The sequence below is a fragment of the Propithecus coquereli genome, unplaced genomic scaffold (genome assembly GCF_000956105.1).
Source record: "Propithecus coquereli isolate 6110/MARCELLA unplaced genomic scaffold, Pcoq_1.0 Scaffold39, whole genome shotgun sequence".
Taxonomy (NCBI): Eukaryota; Metazoa; Chordata; class Mammalia; order Primates; family Indriidae; genus Propithecus; species Propithecus coquereli.
The window spans coordinates 7,389,245-7,400,477 of NW_012149618.1; the positions used below are offsets into that span (position 1 = coordinate 7,389,245).

Below are 11,233 nucleotides of genomic sequence, written 5' to 3' on the forward strand. Positions count from 1 at the left end.
TTGAGCCCAGGAGTTTGAGGTTGCTGTGAGCTAGGCTGACGCCACGGCACTCACTCTAGCCCGGGCAAAAGAGTGAGACTCCGTCTCAAAAAAAAAAAATTATATTTATAAACCAAGTACACTTAGAGTGTCAACTAATTACGCCTTCTTATAATCTAGATTGCCATTCTAGGGCATTCATTTAAAATTCTGTATGTACTGACTCTGCTATACTTCCATAGCATCATAGCTTCAAAAATCAAGTTGAGCAGGTCGGGTAACAATTTATATTTACACCTACTATTTCAAAATCATGAGCTCATTCACACTTTCACTGAAGTAACAAATCCAAAGCAAACTAGAAAATCTCAAACTGGTGACTCAGAGTTTTGTGTTTGGTTGATTGGTTTGTTTTTAAATATTGGGCCAATAGTTCTTAGCCAATAGTTTTCACATAAAATTCAAAATTCTGGTTTCTCTTTAAAAATTTAAAAAATCTGGTAAGTTAGGTCCCATGTTCCTGAAAAGCAAAAATCAGCAGGAGCTGAGTAACAGCTGTCCTGTTTAATTAGGGGATGCAACTCTTCAGTTACTCATGGTCTCCACCATCATTTACATCATATATGCTTTTTTTTTTTTGAGACAGGGTCGCCCAGGCTGGCATGCAGTGGCATGATCATAGCTCACTGTAGCCTGAAACTCCTGGGCTCAAGCAATCCTCCCACTGCAGGCTCCTGTAACTAGGACTACAAGTCTGTGCCACCATGCCCACTTATTTTTTTTTTTTATTTTTTGTAGAGACAGGGTCTTGCAATTTTTGCGCAGGTTGGTCTTGAACTCCTGGCCTCAAGTGATCCTCTCACGCCATCCTCCCAAAGTGCTGGGATTACAGGCATAAGCTACCATGCCTGGCCACATACACATTTTTGAATGTCCATCACCCTGTTGACCCAAATAAATGACTGAGGCAAAAATTGCAAAAAACAGAGGTTTATTAAGCCAAGATTTTGAGGATGCACCTGGGAAAAACATGAACTGCAAATAAGCTGTGACTGTTTTTCAGAAGGGGAGGTTAGAACTGTCAGTGTTTTAAAGGTATACAGAGAGAAGGAAAAAGGTAGCGGAAGGGGGAGGTTGATGAAGTAGTATTTACATTCTTGTGAGGCCCAAGAAACACACATTTTACATAAAATAAGGGAGTAAAGGGAGCATCGATTTTGTAGATGTCCCTGGGTAGGTGGAAGAATGTCTGATTCTCTCTTGTTTCCAATTCTGTTACCTATAAGATAAACCTGTAATTCATTATTGGTGTGGAATCAAACAGGCTTTAGTTTTAGGTGCTAGACATAGGTATAATTTGTACGTCCTTGCTTATGGGAGGTTAGCAAGCAATTTACTTAATGAATGATCTGTAGTGTCAGTTCTTCACAGAAGCCTGAGGCTTTTACCTTCTCTTTTGCATAGAGCTGAGGGGGGAGGGAGGGGGAGTGCAATGTCTCTGAGACTTTGATTTTCTTTTTAGAACTCACACATAGAACCCATATATGTTATTATATCTACCTAACCACTGTTGCTATTTGAGGTTTTGGCCACTGCATTAGACTGTAAACTCAGGTGAGCACAGTGGCTCATACCAGTAATCTCAGCACTTTGGGAGGATCAGGTGGGAAGATGGCTTGAGGCCAGGAGTTGTAGACCAAGCTAGGCAATATAGCAAGGCCTTATCTCAACAAAAAATATAAAAATTAACCAGGTGTGATGGCACAAGCCTCTAGCCCTAGCTACTTGGGAGACTGAGGTAGGAGGATCACCAGAGCCTGGGAGTTTGAGGCTGTAATGAGCTATGATCATGCCACTGCACTCCAGCCTGGGTGACAAAGTGAGACCCTGTCTGTGAAAACAGAAAAGAAAAAAAATGACTATGAATTCCATTGTATTCTCTAGTGTAATCTTGGCACCTCATTCATTGCTTGGTACATTGTCTGTTCTTAACACCTATTTGTTAAATGAATGAAAGATCTGTGCCACACTGTGGACTCAATTCAGGGAAATGTTTGGTTGTTCACAATTATGTTTTTTGCTTATTAACACAGAGATGGGATAATAATCCCACAATGATTACTTCACTTCTCTCATCCCTCACCTCCAACCATGTCTTCTAATTGGTTTCTCTACTTTAGGTTTTCTGCCTTTCTCAAAATAAGTCATGTCCTCTCTTGGCTCTAGATATGCCATTTTATTTTACTTATATTTTTTAGTTGAAAAGAGGTCGTTAATATTTGTCATTTGTCCCTACTTCAGATAATTTTGTATCTCTCAAACTGAAGATCTGGAGTTCCTTAGAAGGCAAGTAGGGCAGAAATATCCAAAAAACTATTTGGTGGTAGGCACTGTGGTAAATAAATTAATGGGTTAAAGTGATAAAGTGACTGAATGTCCTGGATTAGTTAGCACAGTACCCGGCTCCTCCTTTTTGTCCTGGTGAAACTGACCCAGATTCTGTTCAAGATTAAGTGTCCTGAAAGTTCTTACAATCTAAAGACAGGGAGGCTGTCACATTGTGGGTAGAATGGCTAAGAAGGTTAGGATCTTTAGTCCTGGCAGATTAGAAGGCCAGGGTATGATCAAGGCACTATCATTTTTTTTTTTTTTTTTTGAGACAGAGTCTCACTTGCCTGGGGCGAGTGCCATAGCATCATCCTAGCTCACAGCAACCTCAAACTCCTGGGCTAAAGCAATCCTACTGTCTCAGCCTCCAGAGTAGCTGGGAACACAGGCATGCGCCACCATGCCCGGCTAATTTTTTCTACATATATTTTTAGCTTTCCAATTAATTTCTTTCCATTTTTTGGTAGAGACAGGGTCTCGCTCTTGCTCAGGCTGGTCTCGAACTCCTGAGCTCAGAACGATCCGCCCGCCTCGGCCTCCCAGAGTGCTAGGATTACAGGCGTGAGCCACCGCGCCCGGCCAAGGCACTATCTTTTGTTTTTTTCCTTTTTTTCTTTCCTTTTTCTTCCCTTTCTTCTTTCCCTCCCTCCCTCCCTTCCTTTTTTCCTTCCTTTCTTTCTTTCACAGGGTATCTATGTTGCCAAGAAACTGGATTCAAATTCCTGGGCTCAAGCATCCTCCCTCCTCAGCCTCACAAGTAGCTGGGAATACAGGTGCACACCTGAAGACACTATTTTTCTTTTTCTTTTTCTTTTTTTTTTTGAGACCGAGTCTCACTCTGTTGCCCAGGCTAGAGTGCCATGGCATCAGCCTAGCTCACAGCAACCTCAAACTCCTGGGCTCAAGCGATCCTCCTGTTTCAACCTTCCGAGTAGCTGGGACCACCACGCCTGGCTAATTTTTTTCTATTTTTAGTAGAGACTCGGTCTCACTCTTGCCCAGACTGCTCTCAAACTCCTGACCTGAAGGGATCCTCCTGCCTCAGCCTCCCAGAGTGCTAAGATTACTTGCGTGAGCCACCTTGCCCGGCCAAGACATTATTTTTCTTGACACAAATTTAGATATTAAGTCACAAAATGGATCTGGGACTGAGATATAATTCCAAGGGGCAGAAGATATGGATTTAGAGTACTAAAAAATGAGATCCCAGGAGCGTGAGAAATCTGGAATGTCCTTATAGGTGTAAGAGACAAAAACAAAATTTATTGAACTCTGTTAAGTTGCAGGTATTCTCCTGAACGTTTTAGATGTATTCTTTCATTTTGTAATTTAAATACTATTATGTCTATTTTTACAGAGGCGTTAACTAGAATACCAACACCAGTCTTGCTGTCTCTCTATCCCATCTTTTTGCCATACAAAAAAATGGCAAAGGTGCAGAAAAGCCCAGTCAATGTTAAGTACAACTGAATAGCAGAGTGTGAGACCAGAGGCCAGAAGCCCAACATCTGGATACTCATAAATGAAAGATCATTATCCTCTAGGGGCTAATAATATATTTATTTCATAATTAATAAAATGTAAACAAACCCATGTAAAAATATTATTCTTGAAACCTTAGATTTTTACCTTAAATCATTGAGGTAGTATGTGTAATTAACTTATATGTGATGTTAAAAAAGTAACAGACTCTTGGCTGGGCGCAGTGGCTCACGCCTGTAATCCTAGCACTCTGGGAGGCAGAGGTGGGAGGATTGCTTGAGGTCAGGAGTTCAATACCAGCCTGAGCAAGAGTGAGACACTGTCTGTACTAAAAATAGAAAAAAAATGAGCCAGTCAACTAAAAATAGAAACAAAAAATTAGCCGGGCATGGTGGCACATGCCTGTAGTCCCAGCTACCTGGGAGGCTGAAGCAGGAGGATCGCTTGAGCCCAGGAGTTTGAGGTTGCTGTGAGCTAGGCTGACGCCACGGCACTCACTTTAGCCCAGGCAACAAAGCAAGACTGTCTCCAAAAAAAAAAAGAAAGTAACAGACCCTTAGAGCCTCAAATTATTTTTAAAAATTGAGACAATAATGCTTAACTCAAGTAGTGATGATTGAATAAGACAGTAAAAGTTATTAATCTGTTTACCCCAGAACATTGGTTCAGTAAATGTTAGCAAGTAGTAGTAGTCATCATCATCATCGTTATTGTTGTCTCCTTAAACTTAAGCATGTTAATTTGCCCTGTGATAAAATCTAAGGTTTTTATGATGCAGCGAAACAGTTGGAAAATGCTATCTTAAATGAGAGATGCTTAAGCTCTTACCTGAACATGAAATGAAAGGAAAGTCTACACATAATGCCTATGCTAGATTACTTGCAAAGATGGTCACAACAATTCCTCCCATCCCTGTATATATGCTCCTTTGTAATGTGACTTTGCCACTTTTCTTTCAAGATGTGGAGTTTATTTTCCCATCTCTTTCATTGGAGTTGGCCTTGTGACTTCTTGCCTCCTCTTCTTTAAGATAGGGTCTCACTCTGTCACCCAGGCTCAAGTGCAGTGGTGAGATCACAGCTCAATGCAGCCTCCAAATTCCAGGCTCAAGTATTCCTTCTGGCTCAGCCTCCCAAGTAGCTAGGACTACAGGCAGGACCACCACATTCTTCTAATTTTTTAATTTTTGTAGAGACAAGGTCTCATTATGTTGCCCCAGCTGGTCTTGAACTCCTGGCCTCAAATGATCCTCTCGCCTCAGCCTCCCAAAGTGCTGGAATTACAGTCATGAACCACTGCATGCCGCCTTTGACAATAGAAATGCAGTAGAAATGATATTGTGCAACTTTGAAGTTTAGGTTTTAAGAAGCCTTACAGCTTCTACTTATACTCTCTTCAAAGTCAGATGCCATGTAAAGAAGTCTGGGCTATTGTGCTAGAGACACATGTCCCAGCCAACAGCCACAACCAACCTCTGAACATGTGAGTGAGCTGGCTAGGCCATCCAGCCATTTGGTCAAGCCATCAGATGACTGCATCCACATGAATGAACCATCCCCACTGGCCCCCCACAAGGCCATTACAAGAACCACCTAGATGAACCAAACTGTTGACTCACAAAATTGTGAGTAAATAAATAGCTGTTATCTTAAGCCAGCAAGTTTTGGAGTAGCTTCTTACATACCAACAGATATCTAATACAATGATCATGTTCAAATTGTTTTTCAAATTATTCATATTTATTAAATGAGTACCATAAGCAAGGCATCAGGCTAGATGTAGAAAGTAAGCAAAAATGTATAAAGTGTGACCACTGCCTTCAGTAAGTTTACAGTCTCTATCAGGAAGTGATAAAGTGTTTAAACAACTATCATGCAGTGCAATATACTATAAGAGTCATAGAATAACACAACTATATATTGTCACAAGAATTGAAAAATAGAATCATTTCCACTGGAGTTGATAAGAAAAGAATTTATCAAGAAGGTAACATTAGAATTAAGTTTTGAAGGACTTCGACAGTGAGGGTAGGAGGAAAGGCCATTCTAAGCGGAAGGAAATTGACTGGAGGATAACTGTAGTCCTGGAAAAGGGTAAAGAATGCTCAGAAACTTGCCAGTAGTCCATTTTAGTTAGACTATAGTATAAGTGTAGAGGAAATGTGGGAGAACCATTCTTCATTCAAAAAAATATCAAGTATCAACTTGATTCCAGGCACTACTACTTTAATATTACGTAATAGATAGGAAGGCCGACTGAGCCACTAGTTCAAGATCATACAAAGTGATGGAGCAGAGATTTGAATGTAACCAATCTGACTCTGAAACCATTTAACCACTCTACTATTGGGCCATATATTGGCCAAGTTAAAAAGTTAGTTACTTAAGCAAAAGAAAAAAACTATTAGCATACAAGCACTGAACTAAATATCCTTCAACAGTTGAATGGTAAAATAAATTATGGTAAATTCATATAATGGAATACTACATAGCAAGGAAAATAAATGTACTACAGCTATAGAAATCAATACGGAGGAATTTCAAACACTTAAATATTGAGCAGAAAAAGCAAATTAAGAATATTTGCAATCTGATTACATTTATATAAAGTAAAAACAAGCATCATACAATTCACAAGTGCAAAGATGTGGAATCAACCTAAGTGCCCTTCAATTCACGAGTGGAGAAAGAAAATGTGGTATATATATATATCATGGAGTACTACTGAGCCACGAAAAGGAATGAAATAATGTCATTTGCAGCAATGTGGAGGGAACTGGAGATCATTATCCTAAGTGAAGTATACCAGGAATGGAAAACCAAACACCGTATGTGCTCACTAGTAAGAGGGAGCCAATAGATGGGTATACATGAGCACAAAGCTATACAAAGGATATGAGAAACCAAGGAGGGAGGAGGACAGGAGGGTTGGTGTGGGGTAAAAACTTACTTATTGGGTACAATGAACACTTTTGGTGATGGGCACCCCAAAAGCTCTCACTCAATCATTATACAAGGTATAATTATACAACACATTATTTAGAGGTACATAAATACATTGTAAACTAACACCAACGGCAATTGCAGCAACAGGAAAAATAAATAAATGGGACTTGGTTAAACTAAAAAGCTTCTGCACAGCTAAGAAAATAATCAACAGAGCAAATGGACAACCTACAGAATGGAAGAAAATATTCACAATCTACACATCTGATAAAGGGCTAATATCCAGAATCAATAATAAAAAGAACTCAAACAAATCAGCAAGAAAAAAAACAAACAACCCTATTAAAAAGTGAGTAAAAGACATGAACAGAAGTTTTTCAAAAGAAGATAGACAAATGGCCAACAAAAATATGAAAAAAATGCTCAACATTATTAATCATCAGGGAAATGCAAATTAAAACCACAATGAGATATCACCTTACTCCTATTAGAATGGCTTTTGCCAAAAAGTCCAAAAACAATAGATGCTGGCACGGATGCAGAGAGAAACTTATACACTGTTGGTGGATCTGCATATTAATACAACCCCTATGGAAAAAAGTATGGAGATTTCTCAAAGTACTAAAAGTAGATCTACCATTCGGTCTAGCAAGCCCGCTACTGGGTATCTACCCAAAGGAAAAGAAGTCACTTTATCAAAAAGACACCTGTACTCAAATGTTTATTGCAGCACAATTCACAATTGCAAAGATGTGGAATCAACTCAAGTACCCATCGGTTCATGAGTGGATTATCAAAATGTGGTATATGTATACCATGGAGTACTTACTACTCAGCCATAGAAAGGATGAATGAATGCCTTTTGCAGGAACTTGGAACAAATTGGAGACCATTATCCCAAGGAAATTATCTCAAAAATGGAAAAACAAACACAACACATACTCTCCAATAAATTGGAACTAACTGATGGGCACACAGTGCACAAAGGGAAATAAAAGTCAACGGAAATTAAGCAGAGGGAAGGGGGAGGAAGGGAGGGGTAAAAACCCACCTAATGGGTACAATGAACACTATTCAGGTGATGGGCACATTTACAGCCCTGACTCAAACCATGTAACAAAAACATTTGTAGCCCCTTAATATTTTGGAAAAAAATAAATAAAATACATTGTAAACTAAAATGAAAGGCAAAAGAATGATTACTACAAAATTCAGGACAGCAGCTTCCTGTAGAGGGGGAGAAGAGAGGTTGCGATTAGGGAGGAGCTCACAGAGTGCTTTAAAGAGCTGATTAATTTTTCTTAAACTGGATGTTGCTTATTATTTTTATCTTGTACATTTAACTTATGTACATCTTGTTTACACGATATATGTATAAATATCATAGATTTCACACAAGTAGTATGGGTTTCAGAAGAGCGAAGTCAGATACTTTACCTGGAAGGGGAGATGATGAAGAGACAAGTCAGGTTTTCTGGAGGGAAGTCAGGAATAGAAATGAATAGATTTGAGAGAGGGCATTTCAGAAAGAGGAACTAGCATAAGCACAGAGGCAGAAAAGTGGGAGCAGCAGGAGGGAAACAGGGAATAGGTCCTTTTTCCAATAGCCTATGATATTTGTAGAGGAGTATTGGTGGGGAATAATTAGACAAGGTCGTGATAGAATGTGGAGATTCTTGGAAGCTCTTGTGAAGCAAATGTAAAACTGGACACCGTAAACAATGGCGACTTTGTATCAGTTAGGATTCCTTAGTTTTAGTTTTAGACAAGAAGAAACAATTAGGGCTAACTCAAGTTAAAAGAAAAAGAGAAGAAGGAAAAAAAAGATAGGAAATAGGAAAAGCGAGAGAGCAAAGGGGGAAAGGAGACAGGGAGAGAAATAGAGACTGAATAGTTTATTGGATACGTTATATAATCAAGTGACCAGTCAGGAACCCAGCAGCTCTGGGGATCTCAATGGGATGACTTGATCCACCAGCTTTTTAGAGCCTTCAATTCCAACTACCTTTTGTCTCAGTGCACAGTGTTGATTCCTCAGTAAACTACGTGATGGTTTTATGCAAAATCTAAGAATTTCTTTATTTGAATAAATTAATTCTACAGATTAGACATCTAAACACCTAATAATCTAGTCAAACATCTCAATTCGCTGACCTCATCACATAGAGCTAACATTTTTTGTTTGGGGTGACCTGAAGTCTGTCTCTCCAACTGCTTTCCTCTTAGATAATAATTCCGATTAATAGATTGATACGCATTGCTTCTGAGATGGATCAATTGTCATTTGCAGAAGATCTGGGTTCCTTGGCTGAAAATGATGAAAGAAATATAAGAAAATGATGACACTGGGAGATATAGGACCTGCGACCTACCCTAGCGACCCCAAGCCACGATTTCCCCTTGTGTGGGTTGATTACCCAGGTTCCCTACTGGGAGGTCCTGGGGCAGAGAAGCCGGCGGAGCGACGGAGCCCCGGGACGTCCTGAGCGAACTGCACATTGGGAACTGTAGTTCTGAGGGGAACGGGCCAGCGGCGGGCGCCGCACACGCGCACAGTAGCTCAGGTCAACAAAGACGGGGCGTGCGCGCGCCGGAGAAAGACACGGGACAACGTGCGCGTGCGCGGCCGCCGCTCTGGGCTATCGTGCGGCTGAGAGGACAGAGGAAGGGAGGGAGGGGCTGGAGCCGTCGACAGCTGGAAGAGGAGACGGGGTTGTGCTCCTAGCTGCGGAAGGAGAAAGGGGCGGGGCCGGCGGGCCTTGTGTGGAGGTGCCGAGCCCCTGGGGCCGGCGGGCGCTCGGGCGTCTGTGGCCCTTGCCGTCGCAGTGGCCGCCGCCGTCGCTTGGTCCCCGTCGGTCTGCGGGAGGCGGGTTATGGCGGCGGCGGCAGTGGGAGCTGTGAATGAATTCTCCGGGTGGACGAGGGAAGAAGAAAGGCTCCCGGGGCCCCAGCAGCCCGGTGCCTCCCAGGCCTCCGCCTCCTTGCCTGGCCCCCGCCCCTCCCGCCGCCGGGCGGGCCTCTGCGCGCGAGTCGCCGCATAAGCAGAACCTGTATTACTTCTCCTACCCGCTGTTCGTAGGCTTCGCGCTGCTGCGTTTGGTCGCCTTCCACCTGGGGCTCCTCTTCGTGTGGCTCTGCCAGCGCTTCTCCCGCGCGCTCATGGCAGCCAAGAGGAGCTCCCGGGCCGCTCCGGCGCCGGCCTCGGCCTCGCCCCCGGCGCCGATGCCGGGCGGTGAGGCCGAGAGCGTCCGAGCCTTCCACAAACAGGCCTTCGAGTACATCTCCATTGCCCTGCGCATCGATGAAGACGAGAAAGGTAACAGGGGCTGGGGGAAAGGGGCGGCGGCTCCGGAAAGAAAGCGGAGGGGTCGCCGTGGAGGGCAACACCTGCGTCCCTTTCTTGAGGGAAGGGGCGGTGCATCCCTGAAATTAATTTGTCCTGGGAGACTACTTCCCCACAGGTCGGAGCCTCATCTGGGTTTCTCAGGTAAACCTCTGTCCCTTTTCAAAGAACTCTAGCTGTGGACTTTGTTTCAGACTCCAGCCTTCTCCCACACTTTTGCATGACCCAAGTCACTATGAGACACCCAGACGGGCTGGTGACAGTGACATTTGTCCTAGAGTGACCACCCGGGTCCTTTCTAGCACTGTAAACAATGTGTGGCTTCCTCTGAGCCAGGTTTCCAAAAGGTTTTGATATCGAAGAAGCTGTGCCTTGTTGTAGGCTTTTAATGAAAATAGAGTACTGTAGTGTTAGAAAAAGGAACAAATGGTGACTTAGTTTTGAAAGAAATAGCTGCAAATGATTACAGCTGAATTTGCATTATTTTTAAGTTTCATAACAGTCATTTTATCAATATAATGACTCCGAATATTTTTCAGTAAAGTTTTTAGCATAAAACTTGCCCCTGGTTTTGATTTTAACCAGTATTCCAAGGAAGCTTCTAAATTTCTAAGTTGAAGTGTTGAATAAATTGGATAAACTTATATGTACCATTTTACAATAAAACCTACAATGAAAATTTATGTTTCTGAATGAAAGTGCGGATTACCATATCCTTCAAGTTTCTTTTTCTTTTCTTTCTTTCTCTTTTTTTTTTTTTTTTTTTTGAGACAGAGTCTCACTGTGTTGCCCGGGCTAGAGTGAGTGCCGTGCCCAGCCCAGCATAAGGATTATTTTGAGCTGATTATTTTTTTTTTTTCAGTTTTTATTTTTTGAGACAGAGTCTCACTCTACTGCCCTGATTAGAGTGCCATGGCGTCAGCCTACCTCACAGCAACCTCAAACTCCCGGGCTCAAGCGATCCTCCTGCCTCAGCCTCCTGTGTAGCTGGGACTACAGGGATATGCCACCATGCCCGGCTAATTTTTTCTATCTATTTTTAGTTGTCCATCTAATTTCTTTCTATTTTTAGTAGAGAAGGGGTCTCGCTCTTGCT

The 11,233-nt window shown here is 42.1% G+C and overlaps 1 protein-coding gene across 2 annotated transcripts in view; it reads left to right on the forward strand.

Annotated features, from left to right (window-relative positions):
* The first annotated feature begins 9,570 nt into the window (after positions 1-9,570).
* SPAST (spastin) overlaps positions 9,571-11,233 on the forward strand; it is a 60,960-nt gene continuing 59,297 nt past the window's right edge. The window contains exon 1 of one of the 2 annotated variants that reach the window (XM_012652553.1): positions 9,571-10,110. In XM_012652553.1, the coding sequence (XP_012508007.1) occupies positions 9,696-10,110 (415 nt within the window). In that variant the 5' untranslated portion in view covers positions 9,571-9,695. The remainder of the gene's footprint in view (positions 10,111-11,233) is intronic. The other variant, XM_012652554.1, reaches the window with a different exon arrangement.